Source organism: Dipteris shenzhenensis, chromosome 16 (assembly GCF_047967505.1).
Source record: "Dipteris shenzhenensis isolate YYH24624 ecotype China chromosome 16, Dip_SZ_1.0, whole genome shotgun sequence".
Taxonomy (NCBI): domain Eukaryota; kingdom Viridiplantae; phylum Streptophyta; class Polypodiopsida; order Gleicheniales; family Dipteridaceae; genus Dipteris; species Dipteris shenzhenensis.
Genome location: NC_141611.1, coordinates 26,121,822 through 26,145,654, shown reverse-complemented (window position 1 = coordinate 26,145,654; position 23,833 = coordinate 26,121,822). Strand labels below are relative to the sequence as shown.

At 38.3% G+C, this 23,833-nt stretch overlaps 1 protein-coding gene across 1 annotated transcript; it reads left to right on the top strand.

Moving 5' to 3' along the window:
- Positions 1 to 5,403: 5,403 nt before the first annotated feature.
- LOC147892746 (uncharacterized) lies at positions 5,404 to 5,835 on the top strand. Its single transcript, XM_087386781.1, has one exon. The coding sequence runs from the start codon at positions 5,404 to 5,406 to the stop codon at positions 5,833 to 5,835; it is 432 nt and encodes a 143-aa protein (XP_087242907.1).
- The last annotated feature ends 17,998 nt before the right edge of the window (positions 5,836 to 23,833 follow it).

Here is a 23,833-nt window from a genome sequence, read left to right as displayed (position 1 = left end):
ACTTGCTGATTAGTTTTAAGCTTGTATGGACACTCACTAGTCTTATGGGGACCTTGACATGTGTAACATATTGGAGGTCCTTAGTAGTTGTAGCATGACACTTGCTGATTAGTTTTAAGCTTGTATGGACACTCACTAGTCTTATGGGGACCTTGACATGTGTAACATATTGGAGGTTTTTCAAGAGTCAAGCTATTCATATCCCTAGCCTTTTGGAATACAGGAGCTGTTTGATAGACTAGGATGTATTGATCATCCTACATAACATAGTGACTTATATAGCTAGACTAGTTTCCCAGACTCTCATATTAAGAGTAATCACCCACCATGAGGGTGTGATCTAGTTTCTACCAATCATTGGGACTCTTGTAAAACTTTTGTATTGAGAGTAACCACACACCATGAGGGTGTGATCTAGTTCGTCCCAATCTCTAGGCAATTCCTCTACTAGCATCTAGTTCATAGGAGTGACCCATGGTGGAGGTGGTTGAGGACCCAGTATGGATGGGAGTAACTGGATATTTTGAGCCCTAAGTTTCCCATGGCTGGTAGAAGTGGCTCCTTGTACTCATAATTGGCTAGGGTTGGATTGATTTGGTGGTGTAGGCAATAGTGGCATGGCCATGTTTGGCACATTGTTTGGGAAATGACCTTAGGATAATGACATTCTGATGTCTCATAACTCCCCCATTGTGCTTAATGGGCACAAGGCAGGGAGTTATGAGACATACAAATTCTACACCAAACATTACCAAGCCTTGAAAATAGATGAGGATTACTAGGGACTTTCCTTGTTGCTCCTCCTATTAATTTTGGCTTAGCTAATTTAATAGGTTGATAGACAACTCCTCCATATGCATGCCTTTAGTGGTTGTGGCTACCCCTTTGGATTCACTCTAGTTGGTGGCCTTCAAGGTTTATGATACCTCAGATGAGGTAGATGAAGACTTTTCCCCTTCAGGATTTTACTTCATATTATCACCTAGACGTGTTACAGTCTTGTTGCATGGCTCAAACAATGTGGAATTCATTTGAAAAGCTTAGAGTCCCAAAGAACTATGAGGAAGCATGGTAATAGATGTGTGTCACTCATCCCTTCATGAGGTTCACATTGTGAGTTTAAGTTTTTAATCTTGACAATGTAGTCTCTAAGAGATTTTTCAAGATTCACTTGTGCTTTCAAGGTTGTACCCTATGGTATTTATACCTTCCTTCTTTCATATGGAACTTGTTTTGTGCTCCAACTCCATACTATTGAATCCACATGCTCCCAATAGTCCTCATCCCCCATATATAGCCACCCTTTCTTCAAGAAATTTGTATATCATAGTGCATCACTACATCTTTATTTATGGAGTGGAATGCAATACTATACAAATACCGTCATATAATTATTGAATGCATTTTCTGTGTCTACATTAGACAATGCAACACCTAGCTAATGGATGTGTATCATCAATTGGCATGACCAAAATGAAATTAGTGTTTTTTCACATCCACCTCTAGTTTGATTTCTTCCCTTTGTTATTACATGCAAGGCCACACTAATGGTTCTCTAGATCTTCCAAACCTATAGTCTCAACATATTCTTTATTCACTGCATCATCATCCAAACTATATTTCCATTGCCTCTTTGGATAGAAGTTATGACTAAATTTTTCATGTTGTACAGTGGGCTTCTCCATGCAAGAAATCAATGTCTCACATGTTGAATTATAGGTGCTATCCAATTTGAGTACCAATGTTATTACCAAGATGAGATCTTATTCCACTTGCTTGTTGATTCCTAGAATATGACATCTTTAGCATCTAATACATTGTGCTTATGGGAACAGTATTGGGAATTATTGATGGTGCCATTGCTCTACCACCTACATCACATTTACCTTATTGAAAAATTTCTAGTAGACTCCATTGACCTAAATTTTTATGCATCATATACTGAAACACTATCACGCATGAAAAATAAAAATTGCAATGGTATTGAATGCTCCATTAGTGCTTCTTTTCCTCCACACAAGTATCCTTTTAGAAATCTTTGAAATCAACAACCTCTTGAAGTACAATGGAGATGCATGAGAGTTTTGGCATTCATTGAAGGATCATATCAGATGATAAAATGTGGAAGTATAACTCATTCTTAGTTTATTTGGGAATGTACTACATAATACATCAATGTCCGCATGTGTATGTCCCATCATCAACACCCTCTTAAGATTTTGCAAATATAGCGACAACAAATACCAATAGTGAAATTAGGGTCATTCTTCGAATTCTACAAAGAGAAGTTTCTTCCAATATTGAAACAGTGGAATTCTTGTATTCCTTGAACATTCTTGTTTCCTAGAAAGAATGTTAATTCACTCATATGTCCCTTAACCTCTCAGCTGTTTCTTGGTTGCTGCAAATGGGATTCACACAATCAGCAATACATTGACCCCAATATTCTTGTCATGCATTAAAAAGGATAAAGAGCTAGGTGTGTGGGTCAATAGGATTAGCTCTAAGAACTCTTCCTGATCTCAAGTGCATGTGTTTTTTGACGTAGTTAAGGCCACAATTCTAGGTTGATTCTACTTTGATATGGGGTCAAGGAGTAGTAGCCCCTTATGTCTTCCTTGTGCCATTATAGGGTAGGGTCTAGGGATAACATCCTAGCGAGGTGTGGGGGAAATGCCCCAATGATTTTTTTGAAACATGGGGTTTATTTCAATGCAATCACCATGCAAATTTTATCATATTTGTCTAAATTTGCAAGTGACCAACCTTCAATGTTTAGGAGCTAATTCAATGTGCACTGAATTAGTAGCATGTGCTAAAATATGGCTAATTTATCATGCGCTAAAATATGAATAATTCAATGTGCACTAAAATACAATGAATTCAACATGTTGCTAATTCACCATGTGTTGAATTGGCAATTTAACATGGCATCGAATTAAGGCTCCTTTATGGCTAGTGTAGTGTTGACTTTGCTAATCCAACATTTACTTTTATAATTCAATGCTAAATTTGCCATTTTAGCATTGACTTTGCTATTTTTGCATGCATTGGGTTGCTAACTCAGCAACAAGCATTGAGATATTTATTCAATGTTTGATGAATTAGGGATTGACCTCTATTTTGGATTGGGTTTTATTGCAATTAATGTGCAACTAGAAGATCTTATCAGATTAGTATGTGTTATATCTTCAATGCTTTTAGTGTGATCAATGCTAATTCAATGTTCTTAAACTAATATAGCATGCATTGGGTTAGTGCTAACCTAGTGTGTCTTTGCTAGACTGTGTTGTCAATGGAATTTACATATATTTCTAGGTTTCAATGGCTTTTTTATAGGGTTGGAGTGCTAGGGGTTTACTTCTCTATCTATTCTACCTACTACAAACAAGAAACAATAAGAAATAACAAAAAACAAGTAAGTTTAAAGCAAAATAGAGTGTTTTTCTTAAAAAGAGAACTGTTTGTCATTTCCAAGACCTTGAAACACCCACCCAATCATCACTTTTTAGCTTTTCTCTGAGGATTGGACAACCTACAAGGCTTAGCAATGATCACCTCTATCTTTTCCCAGATTTGTGCAGTTAAGAACCTCAAAAAGCATGTACAAACACATGAATCGACTATCTCTATCTCTTCTCACTCACTTTTCCCCTTTTCTTGGCACATACCTTTCCAAAACACTAAAACCAACACCTACTTTTCACCAAGCTACTAATTGTTTGGTAATGGATAATGGCAGAAGCACAGACAAGCAAAAGTATACCACTAACTCCATGGCAAGTGTGCTAAAAATGTGTAGTTTTGGCAGTGGCTCACGTGTCATGGAGTTCTTATAAATGTGCCAATGGAGCCTCCTAATCCAAGCTACTTGTTGGGGAAGCTATGCAAGCATGAATGGTCCATAGGTGTCACCAAAGCGGCTCTTAGAGTTGCTACAAGAGTGGACCCACATGAGAATAAGGGGGAGAAGGGATGGGAGAAAGGAGAGGGAGAGGGAGAGGGGGTGGGAAGAAAGAGGCAAGAGAAGGGAAAGGATAATGAGTCGTTCAGAAGAAAGAAGAACACAAACCATCACCAAACATAAAAGTTGTCTGAGATGGAAATGTTAGAGCATTAAAACAAAGTTAAACTAAGGGCTTCTAAGATGATTCATTATCCAAAAGCCCCCTAAATTTGACTTAGTTTTCCACATGTGATTTATTTTAGAGTAAATGGTCCCTGTCTAGAATATTTTGAATTTGTCCCTTTTGATCCATGGAAGGTAATTCTTCAAGTTATTGATCAAAAGATCCTAAGTACCTCTCCAAGAGTGTGACACAAAATACATTATGAGTTATGGAAGATGGGAGTAGTTCCAATTGGTAAGCCACTTCCACCAACTCTCTTTAGAACTTTGTAGGTCCATAATACTATGCTCAAGCTTAGTAATTAGTGTTGCCGTTTAGAGAAGCATATCTAGGTATGTGGAGTCTAATAAGCACATGCTATCCCTCTTCAAAATAAAGTCCTCTACAATGGTGATATGCATTTGCCTTCATTTGACCTTGGTCCTTGATCTTATTATCCTTACATTGATGCATCAAAATAGTCAAGTGGGCCAATTCATCCGATACTTGTTGATTGGTCATTTCCCTACAAATTACTTTGGAAGTCACATGAACTTTGTAGACATACATACCTTCAAAAGGAATTATCCCAATGGATGAATTCTTAGTAGTATTATAGGAGAACTCAGCCAAATGACTTATCCCAGGTAGCTAAGTGTCAAAACAAAAATTCTTTCAATATTAAATCTCTATGGTTGGCAATATAATTGTGGGTGATCAAATGCACTAGGGGTGAGAAGCATGCCATAGACTTGAATAACTCTTACCAAAATGCCCCATGAATTTGCTACCACGGTCACTCACAATCTCTTGTGCTAGTCCATGTAAATTGAAGATATTTTTTATAAATTGGGAAGCAATCACGGAGATTGAGTATTGACTTTTGGTGGGTATTAATGACCACAACATGAATTCTATTTCTACATCTAGGAGTACCAAGTAATCCCATGATAAAGTCCATGGAGATATATGTTCATTTTACCTTCTAGGATAGGTAGATGTTGGAGCAGACCACCTGGACTAAGGTCTTCCTTAGGTTATGAAAGCTTCAAATACTCCAAGGATTACTAAGTGGTGGATGCTTAGTTTGCAAGAGTTTGAATTTACCTTATTAAGGGAGGATTCTATGAGATCCCAGCTAGTTGGTCTTCTCACCTACACGGAGCCAAAGGAGCTAGTTTCTACTCTTCAAAATAAGCTGGTACCACATGTTGGGATTCAGGAGGAGATTCCACATTGAGAGGTAACTCTTTCCTTTGATGGGGGTTTTAAGAGGGTGAGCCAAAAAGGAAGTATGGGGTTTGTGATCTATGATACAAGAGGGAAGGAGGTATGTGCTAAGCACTTTCAAGATGAGCGATTTTATAGCAATAATGAAGCTAAATATTGCAGCCTTTATGTTGGTCTACAAAGGTGTTTTGAGCTGGGTTACAGAAAGGTGGTAGCTAAGGGTGATTCTATGCTAGTGGTGGTGAGACAAGTGCAAGAGGTTTGGAAGGCCAATAAGGAGGAACTGAAGCAATGGCTTTATAAGATCAAGGGGTTGATGAAAAAGCTCTCCAAGTTTGAGATATGGCATGTGAAGAGGGAGGACAACAAAAGGGCTCATGCATTGGCAGAGATGAAGTGGCAGCAGGGAGTGGTTGCAGCACTCCGGTTTGTTTTGAAAGCTCAACAGAAGTTACAATTTTACAAAAAGCTTGCCTCACTTGAAATTTTTCTTTAAATCTAAATTTGAAAAGCTCACCAAAATTTATAAGTTACAAAAAGCTCACCTCGCTTGAAAAAGCTCGCCTCAAAAAACTCGCCAAAAATTTGCATCTCTTGAAAATCTAATACCTTAGGAGTAAGCATCCTTCCCATGAACCTTGTAATTATTCCTTGTCTACTCTTTTGAGTATGGGAGAGGCTTTAAGGGATCCATTTAAGGTTTGGTAGTTTGGATGGATGGTTTCTAGCCCCTTGCTGGCCTTGAGCCATTGCTCAAATTTTTCTTGGCCATCATGCACCAGTTATTGTGCCTTCATGAGGTGTTGTTTCTCAATGATAGGGCTAGGGTATTCACCCTGACCTTTGGGGGTCATAGGTTTCCTATTAGTCAACACTCCCCAAGTGTCATCCCCTCCTTTTGGAGGTTGATTGAATTGGTTATTGTATGAGGGAGTATCACTAGAAGAGGATGAGGTGGAAAAATGTCCTCATCAGATCCATTTTGTATAATCACCTTGTCAAAACATTTTCCCACCTTAACTGCACCCTTGTTGTTTACTTCTCTAAGATGGGATGTACTAGCCTTATCTCTTTTGGCCTGCTTGATGAAATTCCTTGTTGAATGCCTTATCTTAGGCCCTTGTAATTACATTTAAGGGTATCGAGGATGCTTGAACTCTCTCAATGCTAAGAAGATTAAGACTTGCATTCTTAGGTGCACTAGTTGGCATTGTTGGTCTCTACATTGAACAATCCTTATAGAGGTTGTCAAATCCACACCCAATGCATAATGGTGGTTGTGTGTTTGAAGGGGCCATGGCTGGTGTAGATGGCATTTCCTTGTAGATAAAGTCTTTTAAGGAATGAGGTCCTTGACATTTAAAGCATGAGACTAATGAATTAGCTGCTCCAATGTCCCCTAGTGATTCTTTTGAAAAATGGTCTTTATTTTAATGCAATCTATATGCAAATTTCATCATTTTGTTTAAGTCTATAGTTGGCCAAGTGCTATTTTTTGTCTTACTACATTAAAGCTAATGCAACGAGTTGATAACACAACAAGTTGATAATGCAGTGGGTCAGATATTACTGGTGGATAACATCGTGACTTGATAACTCGATGACTTGATAATGTGACGGGCAGGGAGTCATTGCTTTAGCACATATGTAGTGACTTCATAATGTGGTGACTTCATAGTTCATAATGCAGCAAGTTCATACATGGAAAGTTCATAATGCAGCGACTTGATAACATGGTGACTTCATAATGCGGTGGGCGGGGAGTCACTGCTTTAGCACTTTGATGTAAATGCTATTAATTGATTATTTGGCATGGAACAAGAGATAGACTTATTAACGTGATGGAGTTTAGGATAGAACTAGAGATAGTTTCATTGGCATGATGGATTTAGCTGAAGGATGTCATTGCAAAAGCTAACACAACTTATGGAGAATAAATGCAAAGAACCTTATGAGTCAAAGAAGATCATCTCCAAAATATCAATTTGGATATAGTAGAGAATCCAAAAACCATAAAAATCAATGATGAGTTACAGATTGAATGTATAGATGGAAATCAATGTATATATGGAAGATGAGTTACAGATGGAATTGATTCCACTGTTCAAAGAGTTCAATGATATTTTTCATGGGAGCACACTAACATGAAAGGGGTTTATCCAAATGTGTGTGTGCACTAGATAAACTTCAAACAAGAATGAGGTCCTTGTAATCCTATAGAGATATAGGATGGATACGAATTTTGCCAAGCTAGTTACGCAAGAGATCATTAAACTACTTAAGATTGGGTTTCATCTATTTTCTTGAAAAAGCACTATTGCTTTCATGTGTTGTGATTGTTCCAAAAAAAGAAGAAAAGTCTAGATCTCTATCAATTTATAAAAAATTGAATGTAGCCATAAACATGAACCCATTTTCGTTGCCATTCTGTGACACAATGCTTGATGTTTTTGACAAGCATAAAGATCCAAGATTTTTTGATGGATTTAGTGGCTACAATCAGATTCAAATGGAAGAAGAGGATTTAAAATGTAAAATAGCATTTGTGGCATAATGGGGTAAAGAACACACCTTTGTTTTAGGCTAAGCCTTTTCTTGCAAACATCCCTTTTGTTTGGAGACACCCCAGTGTTGTCTCTCCAAAAGTCAATGACACATTGAACAACATCAAAACTCAAGCAATATTTCTTGCACCGTTGACCTCTATTATTCCATTTGAAATTTTCTCCTTATATGTCATCTTAAAATTTCATGGTTGAATACCAAGGGCTTTAGCAATTGTTTTGGAAGTCCTATTTTGTTCGTGACCCATTTCATGTCTGGATGTCATATAAACCTAGTCAAAATGCCAACCTTTGCACTCAAGTCAAGGTTTCTTGTCACATATTTGAAATGTTGCACAATTGTTAATGTTAAGTGTTGCATGCTTTGTTCAAAGTTTGGTTGAGATGCACTTAGCAAAGCTACATTAGATGTCCAAGATAAGGGTATGACATCATTAAGAATGACTTTATATTCCACTACATTTTTAAGTTGTAGGTTCCATCTTGCACACAACCTTTAAAGGGCTAATATTATTGTCACATATTCAAAATGTCGCACAATTGTTAATGTTAAGTGTTGCATGCTTTGCTTAAAGTTTAGTGAGATGCACTTAGCAAAGCCATGTTAGATGTCCAAGATAAGGGGATGACATCATTTAGAATAACTTTAGATTCCACTCCATTGATTCAAAAGTTCAGGAGTTTTGAATGAGGAAGCATTATCTATCCATATATCTCTATTTTGTCTAGTTCTGACTATATTTCCTATATGATGTCCTGAGTTTATAGTGGTAATGAAATGGATATCAATCAGTATTACTCATTATGGTCTTCACTTGTTCTGAATTCAGAATTGAAATGTCATTTGTTGGAAGTTCTTACTGTTCTTTCAATTGTACTCTGTTTTTTTCAATAGGTAGTTCTTTTCAAATATGTCTCTACCTATTACATTCTCTACCTATTACATTGACCCTATCCCCTCTCCAAGTTTCTTCTAAGCAAGTTATTCTTTTATTCTATTTTTTTTCTAAGTTATTCTCTTCAAGAAACTATGGAAACATAGGACTTCTTGGAAACATGAGAGAAAAATCTATGGAAACATGGGACCTGGCTTATGAGAGAAGAAACTATGGAAACCTGAGAGAGGAAAGGGGGAAACCTTGTCTTACATTTATTCGCTTGCTTGATTTGCTTGTTTGCTTTGTCTTGCTTGCTTGCTTTATCTTGTTTGCTTGTTTTTTTGCTCTATCCCCTCCTTATATGCATGTTTGCTTGTTTTCTTATGTGCTTGCTTGCTTGCTTTATCCCCTCCTTATATGCTTGGTCCTTCCCTTTCGTCTTTCGTCTTTCCCTTTTCCTACATACGTTTCCCCTTTCCCTTTCCCTCTTTCCCTTTTTCCTCTACTCTTTACTTTTTTCTTCTATTCTATCCCTTTCCATTTCCCTTTTACCTCTATTCTATCACTTCCATACTCTTTTCCCTTTCTACTCTTTCTTTGCTTGCTTTACTTGTTTGCTTTGTCTTGCTTGCTTGCTTTGTCTTGTTTACTTGCTTGCTTGCTCTATCCCCTCCTAATATATATGCTTTGCTTGTTTTCTTACGTGCTTGCTTGCTTGATTTATCCCCTCCTTATGGCCTTGGTCCTTCCCTTTCCTCTTTCCTCTTTACCTTTTTCCTACATGCGTTTCCCCTTTCCCCTTTTTATTTCCCTCTTTCCCTTTTTCCTCTTTTCTATCCCTTCCATACTCTTTAGTTTTTTCCTCTATTCTATCCCTTTCCATTTCCCTTTTTCCTCTATTCTATCCCTTCCATAATCTTTTCCCTTTCTGCTCTTTCCCCTCTCCTTTCCTTTCCTCTTTCATATTTCCCTTTCCCTTTCCTCTTTCATTTTTGCCTTTCCAAATTCCTCTTCCCCTTAACTCATTTCCCTTTCCTCTTTCCCTTTCCATTTCAATTAAGTAGAGGAGCTTTGAGCATTGTAAGCCCTGGTACGTCAAGAAACTCAAAGATAGGAATGTTTGTTGTTGCAAAACACACATAGACTTTGACCTGGCTTGATAAGCTATGAATGACTTGAGATTTGGTCATATTGAAGCATTATTCCATGGGGATCGATGCCCATGCCTCCCCACTGAATGCACAGTTTGTAAGCCACTTGGATCCTCATCATGTGTTGCAAGGGAGGGCAGGTTTTGTAGCATGAGGTTTTTGTGGGAGCCAATGGTTTGTCAAAAGGGAGACCGTGAGTAGCACAACATTGAATGCATTCACAGCACATGGCATTGCAGTTTGAAGCTGAAGAAGAAGACATTCAATGTTTGTCCAAATGAAATGAGGGAAGACAACCACATTGCTCTAAAATGGAGGAGATTTGAACATGTCAATGTTGAAGGATCTGATAAAAAGAGATGGCTACTGTCATATAAGAGCACCCAAGGGATCTTGTAGGTCATGTGGTTCAATCCATCCCAAAATATGTGCTTCACAATTTCATGGCTAGCTGGCAGGGTAAGCAGTTCAGGATGTGCCTTGCCAATTTTCCCCGTGACACTATTGCATCTGTCATAGATTTTGCAGAAAATTATTCTTTTCAAGAACAAGATGAGATACAAAGTGTTCACTGGTACAATAAGAAGATAACAATTCTTGTGCATATCACGTACAATCATTTGCTTGATTCTTCCACGCCTGATGCCAATCTACTTGTTGACTCACAGGAGTCTAGGTCAGTGCAATGCACTTACCATTTCTACATTTCAGATGATAGGGAACATGACATCCTATTTGTACAGCATGCTTTTCTGCTGCATTGGGAATGGCTGAAAAAGGAAAATCCCCATGTAGAAAATATAAAACAACATTGGGTGTGGTCAGATGGTGCTGCCTCTCAATTTAAATCAGCACGTGGATTCTACTTCATCTCAAAGTTCAAATCCCTGACCGGTCTAGACATGATGTGGAATTTCTTTGGGTCTAGCCATGGCAAGGGTGAACATGTTGGATGTGATGCTGTTATTAAGCAAGCTCTATCTAAACACCAATTAGCATGCCCTTAAGAAAAATCAATGATGCCCATGCTACTGTAACATGGCTTACAGCCAACCTCTCCATAGGCATGCATTCAACATACAATAAACAAAGCCTTAAGAATACTATAGTACACAAAGTGTTCCATGAAGTGAAAGTCAATGAAGTGCAAAGAAGAAGCCGGCACGATTGCAAGAAAATTAAAGAAGTTTGTGGTCTGCATAGCATATGGGGCTTTTCAAACAACTAACTGATTAAAATGAGAAAACTTTATTGTTTCTGCAATGCGTGCATCATAGGGGATCATGATGATTGTGAGAACATTGCAACTGTGAAGACATGGGAGCGAGTTCAAGTTTTTTCTCTACGCTCAAATGGAGTCACAAACAATGGAGAGACAAACGACTCGCCACAGTTTGGGGAGAGTTTCGATGACCTCACTGCTAGAAGAGGGGGATAACTTTGTAGTTGTCACAGTTTCTAGGGAGAACGAGGAAGATGACCCATACTTTTTGTTGCAATGCACAAAACCTAAGTACTAGGGTGAGGAAACATTTAAGGATAATTGGGGAACAACCTATGAGAAGAGGGATGTAGTAGTCAGAGCTTTTTGGTACAAAAAAACATCCAAGAGAGGCCGCAATTACGAACTGCTACATTAGAGTCCACAAACATGTGTGTAGTCCACAAACATGTGTGTACTCTCATCTAGTAAGAGAACCTGTGCCATAATGAAAGAAGGGCAAGAGTGTCTTCAAATTGTATTTAGACACGCATGAGAACATCTTGGGGTGTCTTGAAGCAGTGGACAAGGACGACTGAGATAGTACTAAGAAAATGTATGCAGTCTCATTGTAGGGAAACAATATGTCCACTTGTCCTACAAAATTGAATTTGTATTGAGACTGCTTCTTTTTAGTATATCCCAAACAACCATTGTGCTGGCTTTATTAAATTTTTTTTGTAAATCCCAAAGGGTAAAGCCATGCTTGTTTTTAGTATATCCCAACAACCATCGTGCTGGTTTCCCATAACAATTTTACACATCCTACAAATCCATTCATCTTGTAATAATAGAAGCAAACCACCACGCTGGTGGCTGTTCATATCCTAGTGCAAACCAACCACCACGTTGGTGATAACTTATCCTACACTACTACCATGATATCCCTACACTACTGCTGTGCTATCCTAAAATTTGTTGCACAGTGCTATACTAAAACAGTGCCCTTTAAACTGTTTATCGTTTTGTTAGTTGTCAGATTTCATCCATGCTTGCTTTTAGTATATCCCAACAACCACCGCGCTAGTTTCCCATAATGAATCCATTCAGAAGCAAACCACTGTGCTAGTGGTTGTTCATATTCTAGTGCAGCCAACTACTGCGCTGGCCATAACTTATCCTGCACTAATCCTACACTACTACCATGCTATCCCTACACTACTACCGTGCCATCCTAAAATTTGTTGCACAGTACTAGTGCCCTTTAGACTAGGTATAGTTAACTGTCAGATTTCAACCACTGAGCTACTTAAAACATTTAAGTACTAACATGGGAGCTTCTTGGTTGCATGCTCGACCCTTCTTGCTCCTTTTTTGAAGAGGGCTGAAAGAACACAACACTCGACTAGTTCGTGTTCATAGGCTACTCTTATTTTGTAGCAAAGATTGGACCTGTGGGAGAAGCGCTCCCTAGCATCATCATTGATACTCTTGTTAGATGTTATGTATACTTGTCTTTATGGAAAATCAACGTGAGGGATTGAATATATCATGTTTGTGAATATTTCTAGCATAGCATAGTCTAGAGAGCATGGGAATCGGGATGTTGCAAGTGATTGAGAACTTTAAAGACTTTATGTCCAATGTTCCAAATTCTTTTCGTGTAAATTTATCCTCGAGAGTTTTGCTATCTTAATTGAACAACTAATGGAAGCTATTGTATTTTCTTGGATCTTAGCATTACTCAATCTTCTTTAGGTTTAGAAGATAAACAATAATAAACTGAGTATGCTATGTTAAATATCATATGAACTTTGACTCAAAAACCTCTAATATGGCTAAATGTGGATTGATTACTTCCCAATTCTATAGGTTCTCTTGTCTTTGCACAAGGAAGAGTGCATTTATCTCTCAATTTAGTATTTTAATCCTATTACTTCTTAAAAATGGTTATAATAAAAGAAAAGTAATGAAGAGAATCTAATATGTCTTACGACCGTCTGACGTTGTTATATCTTCGAAATTTCAGCCTCGGGTATGTTTAGGATCATTGAACGTACAAATCAAAATCCAAAGTGGCCCATTTTCTTTGGAGTTTTTAATTTTTGGATTCGTCTACTCTTAGGTACCTATTTATTTTACTTTAGTATGCAACATATATTTTCCTCCTAATTTCTTATTTTATAGTTTATTATTATTTTAAATTTAAGATACATAAATAAAAGAAACAATAATTAAAAATTACATATAAATACCTATTTTAGTTTAGTCTATATATACTTAAGATAAACAAATAAAATAAGAAAAATTTAAAAAATAATCATAATAGTTATTTCCTTGTGTTTGCATTGGTGTTTCATTTGTTCCCACTTGGTCATTGAAATTGATATTGGTTTCGAGTATATTGCTGAACAATGGGGCTAAAACAAGCCCCAATCTTCTTCACATTACAAAAGATGTTGGGAACATAGTGTCAATGCCCAAAGACTATACCAACAATGTCTCTTTCCATTAGGACATCCTAATGAGTATACTGAAAACCATCTTTTAGCCATTTTTTACATAACCAACTTTCATCCATTTTGCCATTTTTTATATCTCTTTTGGCATGTATTCATATTTTGTACATAACCTATTTTGATGGGAGCTTTTGCAATCCATGATGTGAGAGTTTATGCATGCCCTTTGTAATGTAACCAAAAACTGCTAAATAGCCCACTTGGTAATTAAAATTGATTTTGGTTTCAAGTATAGTGGGGAAGAATGGGACTGAAAAAGTCCCAATTTTCTTCACATAAAAACACAATTCTGGGAACATAGCATCAATGCCTGAAGACTATACCAATGCTATCTGTTTCCATTGGGACATCTTGATGAGTATACTGATAGGTCTCTTCCAACGGACATACTGAAATATGTAGCTATATTTTCATACTTAGGAAAAAACTATTTTCATACTTAGGGGAAAATTATTTTCAATGTATTTTGCATTGGAGTATCCATGTAAAAGAGGCTAATACCAATATTTTCATACTTAAGAAAAATGTTTTTTCAATGTATTTTGCATTGGAATATCATCCAAAAGTGGCTAATAAGTCATAGTGGTGATTCATGCAAAACCATTACAATTTTGAGTTTCCATGCAAGATGACAAACCAATGATGCAATGAAAAGTGCATCCAAAATCAACTAATTAGATGTCCATAGAAGGGGCATTGAGCTATGAGAGAAAGATATTGTCAAGGAACATCCATTGCAACCTAGCACACTATCCAAATCTACTACAATTTGTGAGGTCCCATAGTATTAAGGGTAAAGGATCATATTAAGTTTTGGGAGAGGTGTGCAAGGGGCAAGAATGCATGATATGAAACAATATTCTAAGGCCAATGCTAGATTACTGGAAAAACATGATTGGGGAACTTGAATAACCAAATAGCTCAAAGAGGTAAATGTACATTGATTTTTTGCCAAGAACGTCTATTGGATAATGTAGATGCTCATATTAATGAGTCCCAAGGATATGAGGAATGGAATAACCAATATTGTGGTCCCCTAAGAGATAATACAAGGAATGATTTAGACCAATGGTACAAGTTACGTAATATGACTTTATATTGGTGAGGCCATATTACCCTATATAAGTCTTGGTATTGCTCAAGGTCAAAGCATAGAAATGGATGTGACAACTCCTGGCCTCAAGAAAGTAGGAATTCAGTATTGGTACCATGTGCTAAGACAAAAGGTCTAATTGATGCAGATTCCTATGTTAATTGTAGGAATAGGTATTGGGAAAAGAATATATTAGATCCACGAAGATATATGTATGTATCCATGAACATGAAGTCTTACTTGCTAGTGAAATCTAGACAATGGTGAAGATTTTATCCTTGAAAATCTTCTTGCCTATTGCGGTATGATGTCTCTCATTTACTAAGATCTTTTGCTAGTAATACATGCATGATATTATAGTTTACAAAAGTGTTTGCCAATTTGCTCTCTTGGCTTCCTTTTCTTTAAGGTGGGACAACAAGTCATAGCTTCCAATGCCTTGTCCTAAAGGAAAGCCTGATTGGATAATTCTCCTTCTAGATGCCTTCTTTTTTTTTACTACGGCGTTCCTCTTCCTGATTTTCCTCATCTACTTCTTCCTTGCTTTCTTCTTCTTCTTTTGCTTTACCATGTCCCCATTTAGCCATCATTACCTCTCTCTCCTCATGCCTTAAAGAAGCTTCTAACAAGACTACTTATTTTTCTTCTTTCTTTCTCAATCTAGGACACTCAAGGTGATAGTGACCTTTTTTATTCCATTCGTAATAGCAAGTGACCCCACTCTTATCTCGAGGCCTATCTTCACTCTTTGGTGCTCTAGGTTGTCATGCATTAACCAAATGCAATTTTAAATCAGCAAACTCTGCCATCAATTGGGAGATATTATGATCTAACTCAGAGGACTTTGGTACTTGAAGAGTGCCCATTATCTCCACCTTAGAAGTTGAAGCTATTGAAGACACAAAAGAGGATTCGATCTTTAGAGAAGCTTCTTTCTTGGTTGCAATGTGAAGTGCCTCCACATGTGTTGTTGGACCTTTACTCATTACCTTTGAGCGAAGACGAGGCTCCAAAATCATAACACATTTTCTTATCTTTAAGTGCTCCATCCCTGAGAGACTTTGAGGGGCCGATGATGCAAATGCCACAGCTCACAAAGTCCCTTTCATACTTTGTCCATAAAGTTTCATATCGATTGCCAATGTAGAGACCATCTCACACTCTCCTTGATAGAATCGGTCCAACTGCAACATCAAAGAATTTGGTGACTCCACTACCCTAAATCTCTACTTCATTGTAGCCACCACTTGGTCCCAGTCCTCCTTGGTAGAGTCCTGCAAGGTCTCATGCCAACTCAAGGCTACACCTTCAAGAAAATCAAGAAATATCTGCGCCCGATCCTTCATGGACCATCTAGAAAGCTGGCATCCTCGAACAAAATCCCAAAGATAAGACTCCGGGTCTTCCCCTTGGGTCCCTTGAAACACTGGAATCTTCACCATGATGAAACACAAAAAAGAAACACCAAGATCCAAACAATATCCAAACAAGATCCAAACAAGATCCCACAGAGCCTTAGTATACCAAGACAAAATTTTTATGCATAACCACTTGTTAAAAACCCTCCACAATGTGATCTCAACAAAATCTTCAGAAATAAGTGACCAATCAGCACCATGAAAACATTGTGTATACATGCATTCAAGAATCACCCTTCTCACAATTGGAAGTGCACATAACAGCTTCAAGATATTGTACTCTTCATCATTTGCATAGCAAAAGAAGTTGAATGCATTGAGAATCACCACTCCACTATTATAGTAAAAAACTACCCAAAGACAACTCTTCTTCACACCAAGCTGCCAGTGCATGAAACAATCCCCAATCTATCATTGTGCCTGCTGTTAGCGTTGTCGATTCACCAACATATTCAACAGTGCAAACATAAAGGATATGATCATTATGACCTTGCGAATAGCTTGAGCATCACCTTCACAATCTTCTAGTTCTCTTAAACGGGCTGCAATCTCTTCTAACGGAGTTCTTCTAGGAATCTTCTTTATCACATCAGAAAACACATCCTAGACTAGGTATAACATGCAGCCAAGTACACCCAAGACTATTTAGTAAGGTGGGATGAATCCAATACCAAACGTACCCGGCGTCTCCACCAGAAGAGATGTGACATGAAGGTGGGGGTAATAAACTTCATGCACCTCTTCACTTCTTGCTGGTTTTGAATTGAGTGATAGACATATTAGTCACTGGGAAAGGGACATTAAAAAGAAGATTTTATATGAAGAGAACACACCATACTATCCTCCCTTATATGATTATGAAGATAGTAACGTCCCAAGTGGTGTTGTACTCAAGCATAGGGAGAAGGAAAGGATCAGCGGAGGCCACAATCTCAGCAAGCCGGTCTATGCCAAAGAGAAGCACGATACGTTGTTGAAAGAAGATCTTGCAGCTCAACATGACATGAATTGATATATATTGAGGAGTTTGAAGGGGATGATTGGGTCAGATGGGTAGGTTCTAAGGAAACATTGCACCTTCTTCATAGACACCTTTACAATTACCTCAAAACCCTCTCCAAAATATTATAAGACACAGAGACCCATAACTTTAAGCAGAGGAATGATATCAAATATTCAAAAACATATTGAAATGTACCTTGAAATGAGCTTTGCTCTGTTATAATTTCATAAGAAACATAGAAGCAGTCGGAAGATATGGGCAGTCTATTGGATGGGGGTAAAAATTGTCTAAAAAAGAAATAGACACACACAGAGAGTCATAGATTTTTGGTTTGACATCCAATACAATAATTGAAGACATAAGATGATGCTCTTGAAGAGAGCTTCGCGTTAATATAAGTTTTGTCCAAATCGCAGACCACCAAGCAAAAAGTTATGAGCAAAATTTTGATAGGGGGTCAAACTGTCATGAAAAACACCTACTCCTTCTACTGGTGCCGACTTGGGAGAATACTACCTCCATGCTAAGACTTCATCAACGATCCAAGTCCCATAGAGGTTGCCTAGGAGGGAAGAAAGAGCCCCCTTTGTAGCTTGGGAAATAGATAGACCATGTATGTGCAACGAGCAGCCGAATAGACAACACTTCTGAGCACTTTGGAAGAGAAAGTAATGGAAAAAAAGGGAAGAGACACTCAAGAGAGAGAACCTGAAGTGACCTTCATTACCAATAGAGTGAGACTTCACTCTAATGCAACTCAAAATACTACAAATACAAGGGAGAAAAAGAGGTTTCATACGTACAAGAGGGAGCGGAATCTGCAAGACTACTCATAGAAAGAGAATGAACTAGAGAGAGATGGACTCAAGAGTCTACATAAGAGAATATCTACAAGAGGGAGAGAAGGCTCATGAAAGAGGCTTGAGGAGACTAGAGCTACAGAAACATGAGGCCTAATGGTGGAAGAGATGTTGAACAAGGGAGAGGAGGGCTCCTTTTATAGAGATTTTGTCACCCTCCTTCACCCATTTACAATTGCTGCATGTAGGTTCATTTCCCCATCAATCATATAAGCCCGTATGTCACCATCCATGTCCTTTTTGGCTACTCTTGCCATGTGTCCCATCAAAAGATGCTCAAGATTCTTAAAATATTGAGAAAGTCAAGAGTCTCCCCACATGGAGCCCATAGGGACCCTCTCTTTTCCATATGTCTACATCCTCCTTATTCCACATAGTTGTTCTAGAAGGATTTCTCTTGACTCCACACTTCTCCACATGCCTTCCACACGCTTGGCATGTGGCCTCTCTTATATTATTGGAACACATGGACATGAGCCCACCTCTTTATATGACTCACTCTTCCTATTTTCTAAAAACCCCATAATATCCCATACACAAATAACTCTCACCTCATACCAAGGTATTTATCATTCATACACATGGTATTTACAATGATCCATTCCACTCATCCTCTCAATCCCATATAATATCTTAGAAAATAGAAATAAGTGAGAGCCACTAGGCTATCACTTGATACTCAAACTCTTATCAAACATAGAAGAAAACAATTCCAATGCCAAATACAAAATATCAAATTTTGGCATCACAGTGTTCTTGATGACAATGCCATTGTTTTGGTGAAATGCTAAACCCTAAACATAATAGCAAAGATACGAGTTTAGGACATGATACATACATACATTCAAACACATTTGCTTCTCATCCTATTGTAGAAGATTGTTTTTTGGAAATTTCAAAACATAAACCCTAAACAACCAATGACGTTATCCAACATCCATTTCAAAACAGTGCAAATTTTAATTTAGGAATATTTAAAAACTATAGGACTTGCAAATGGAAATATGATGATATGTCAAAATTACAATTTTATAGATTAGTTTTCATATCGTCCGTTGGACGCATTGCGTCATTTTCATCAACACGGTGTGTGTGAAGTTTAGTTAGCAACGATTCCATTGTCATCATTCCTGAGGCCTGGCACAAGTGAAGTTTACAATCCCACAATAGCTTGATTACATGCCCTGAGTATAGTTCATCACTTGATAGTGCGATCCCTACACCCCACAAGGAACTTAGCAGTTTGACATGTCTGACCATGCACCATTTGATTGAGGTACAGCATCATTTCTTGCAAACCAAGGAAATATTGACTTTGGAGCATGCACTTGCTCGGGCTTGTTGTTGATTCTATCGAGACAACTTTCCCAATCAATAATTCTCACCCGGACAGATTTCCCATATGGTGTGAAATCCAGCACATAGTTTTCGGCATTCAAATCAATGTGTCTAGACCCCCTCTCATGCATTGCTTTTATTGCACTAGCAATAGTTGCACAAATGGCAAGAGCGTTCTTATAGAATAGGCATGCTCACATCTAACTTCGTGTATCATGCCACACATTGCGAGGTTGCTCGTGGGGTTTCCTCACCTTGCCCAGTTCGAATAATCATGATACATGGAAGGTAGGCTCATGAACATGTCATGAATACTATCTCCACTAAAGTATGGACTGATTAACCAAAGATCATTGTGTGTGACACCAATTGTGTGACACACGGACCTATGCATTATAGTAATTGCCAGCTCTATCTTCGACGATCTATGTGCGTGTGCAGTAGCCTTAACTTCTTGCCAACATAAGATAGGGTTGGCTTGAAACATGGCACACCCTCTATCTTAACCCAGTACACTTTTCCTTCCACTCCCCCGCCTAATTCCTCAAGAATTGTCAATGCAACTAGTGGGAAGTGTACCATTGTAGAGCACATGTCGACAAACTTCGTTCATAGGTCTATTTGTGTCTTGTTGTCTTGACTTCTCATGTCTATTCTTTTTTATGAGCCACTAGCAACTTGGGTATAATATTGCATGGCGACATTTGATAGTCTACTGACTGCACCTTTTTCTTTTGATTTTTCCTATGAATGGCAACGTGGGATTCTTTCCATTCTATGAGCCACCTATCCAACTTCGATCGTGCTGTCTGTCAAGGGCTCTAGCTACTTTACCATTTCCCATTGTACAACTATACCACCCAGCACTCTAGGTAGGAAATTTAGTACAGTCTCTTTCTCCTCAGTTCGCTCCACCTGCCTCTTCCAACTACAGTCAAATTGAGCAAGTATGCACTGATGTGTTTCATCTAGCTTAGACTTGGTATGCATAATCTCTCTTATTTGCTCCTCACTCAATGTTATAATATGTCAAACGCACACCGTACGGACAAGGTGTTGCAACTCAATTCTCCAAGTGTCTCTCTCTCTCCTTGAAGGGGTGGCTGCCATGAGGAAGGCAAAGGTATACATCTAATTCACACAACAATCATTACGTAAGCACTCGTGAGTGTCTGCTACCACGATGCATCACAACGTGTACATATGAAAACCAATGCATAGCATTTAAGTAATTGAGACATCTAGGCCCAATCGTAAGGCATTAAGTTAACACTCAATAGTCATTACAAAAACAAATGCAAAAAAATCAAGAAATAAAATTGAGATCTACGCACATGCTAACATGAATTTCTAATAGATAATTATAACATGGACACTACAAGCAATAGCGCACCTCATACAAATTACTCCAAGAAACCCTATCAGGCTATCGAAGAAGGATAGGCTATAAAAGACGAAATAGGAAAACATATAATAGCAATCATGATGTAATGAACCAAGATGATCTAGATCAACATTGTGTGATCACACATCTTGAGCTCGTTGGGAAGGTCGTCATCGAGATGAATCCAACCAGACAAAGTGAGCTATCATCTGAACAATAACTGCCTCTATTGATGCCTACATACAATATATATGAATCCAAAGCGAGGTGAATCCAACCAGCTGAAGCGGGCCATCACCCGGTCTTGATCATGATACTACCTAATAGAATGTCACTTGAGGTGAGATGAATCCAATTGGCTGAAGCAAGTCATCATCCGGCCCCAAATGATAAACATCACACATTCAAACACATATAAGCAAGCATAAATAAGCATCATACATATTCCTCTCTTAATTGGGATGAGGTGAATCCAGCCGGTCGAAGCGAGCCATCACTCGGCCTTAATCTTGATACTACTAGAACATCACTCGAGGCGAGATGAATCCAACCGGCCAAAGCGAGTCATCATCCGCGGCCTCGAGTGAAACACATCATGCAAGCACACACACAGAAGCAAGCAAGCACAAACATATGACATATTTTCTCTCTCTTTTCTCTCAGCTAAGGTGTGGTGAATCCAGCCGGCCAAAGTGAGCCATCACCCAACCCTAACTAAGAACAATAGTGAGGTCAGAAGCTCACTAAAAGCCTGAAGAAGCAGCGAAAAATAGCGAGGGTGCAGAAAACAATGGAAAACTACGGTGAATTCCGGTGAAAGGTAGAAAAAAGTGACGTGAAGGCATCCTTTTATAGAACCCAACTCGACATACCGGTCGGTATGTCTACACACCAGTCAGTTTTTACGGCCAATGCATGCATGCCACGTGTTTTGTCAGTGCACACCGATCGGTATTCTACTACACCGATCGGTATTTTCTCGAATATACTGACTGGTGTTTTGTTTCACCGATCGGTTTGTTATATACCGGTTGGTGTGGTGATTCACCAACCGGTTTCTTCTCATTGATCGGTGAATCCCAACATCGTTCGGTATTTTTGGGAAAATACCGGCGGTCGGTATTGACTGATTATAAAAAACACGTTTTTTGCATTTTAAACGTCCACATGCATTTTTAATTTAAAAAACACATTTTTTCCTTTAAAAAAACGTACTAAAAAATTCCTAGGTTGTCTCTCCTTTCTTGTGTTCTCTTGAAGCCCACAAACTTCTTAGATCTAGATGATCTGCCATTGCTTCCTCTCTGTATCCAACTGCTAGAGCCATGTTGGCCCTTTTGATTGACAACATCTTTTTAACGTTGTGTGCCCAAGCTATTTCTCCTTTATTTCAAAGGATACCAACATAGTTAATGTCGATCTCTTCGTAGCATTGTCCCTTAGGCATGCATCTCCCAAGGTGTTGGTAGGGTTGCCACTGTATGAATCTTAGGGTGCAAGGTGAAGCTTGTGAGAGCAAGAGTGGTATTCACTTGGAATGGCCTGAAATTGCTGCCTCAAATGCTCCCACCAATTGTGAGACAATAGCTTGCGTTCTTTACTCTGATGGAAATGATCAAATGTGTGCATTTGAAACCACTTTTTCCTGCTACTCTACAAGGATTCTTCTTTCTTCTCATTGTTTCTCCCAATGAAAACATTGGAAAAGTGTCTTTCCTTACTGTTTTGTGCCGTTTCTTTCCTTGCTCTGCAATCTATTCCTTGTGCCCTAACCAAGTTTTTGAGCTTTCCTATCTTGTAGCCTCTGTGTGCATCTCTTGCAAGCCATGATGAGCTGCATCTTGCCATTGATGCCATGGAGATGATCAATGAGCAGCCACGAGAACAGAGACCAACTAGCTTGTCAGAAAAGCAAAGAAATAGAAAACAACTTACCTAAGAAAACAAGATAATGCTAAACCAAAAGAATGAGGTTAACATGTCGAGCTTACTCTGCATGGTGCAGGTTGTAGGGTAGCAAGGGAAGGATAACATTTAGAATTCAAAGATTTGTAGGGTGGGAGGTAAAATTTGTTTGAAAGTGGGTGGGGATAGCAAAAGTTTTATCTGCTATGATTTCCCCCCTTTGGTGATACATGTCAACAAAATTGGATACACCAGTTGCCCCCAAGCAAGTGCAATGTGGCCCAAATTGCTTCAAAATACAAATAGGCCAAAGGGCATGTAATCGGGTTTGATGATGTATATTACAAAATGCAATGACCTTTGACATGCTTAGCAAGGAATTTCATGAAAAAAAAACCAATACAAAATTGTAAAGTATTGGATTTATTAAAATATCTTCGCACATGGACAATTTACACATTTTTAAATTCTTGCATTCTAGGGTGAATCTAGATACCAATATCACCAACTATAAATGTTTTAAGGCTGCTGTGATGCCAAAAATTGATATTTTTAATTTGGCATTGATATTGTTTTTCTCTATGTTTGATAAGAGTTTGAGTATCAAGTGATAGCCTAGCAGCTCTCACTTATTTCTATTTTCTATGATATTGTATGGAATAGAGAGGATGAGTGGAATGGCTCATTGTAAATACCATAGGTATGAATTATAAATACCTTGGTATAGGGTGAGAGTTATTTGTGTATGGGATATTATGAGTTTTTAGAAAATAGGAAGAGTGAGTCATATAAAGAGGTGGGCTCATGTCCATGTGTTCCAATAATATAAGAGAGGCCACATGCCAAACGTGTGGAAGGCATGTGAAGGAGTGTGAAGTCAAGAGGAATCCTTCTAGAACTCCTACGTGGAATAAGGAGGATGTGGACATGTGGAAAAGAGAGGGTCCCTATGGGCTCCATGTGGGGAGACTCTTGACTTTCTCAATATTTTAAGAGTCTTGAGCATCTTTTGATGGGACACATGGCAAGAGTAGCCAAAAAGGACATGGATGGTGACATACATGCTTATGTGATTGATGGGGAAAAGAATCTACAGGCAGCAATTGTAAATGGGTGAAGGAGGGTGACAAAATCTCTATAAAAGGAGCCCTCCTCTCCCTTGTTCATCAATCTCTTCCAC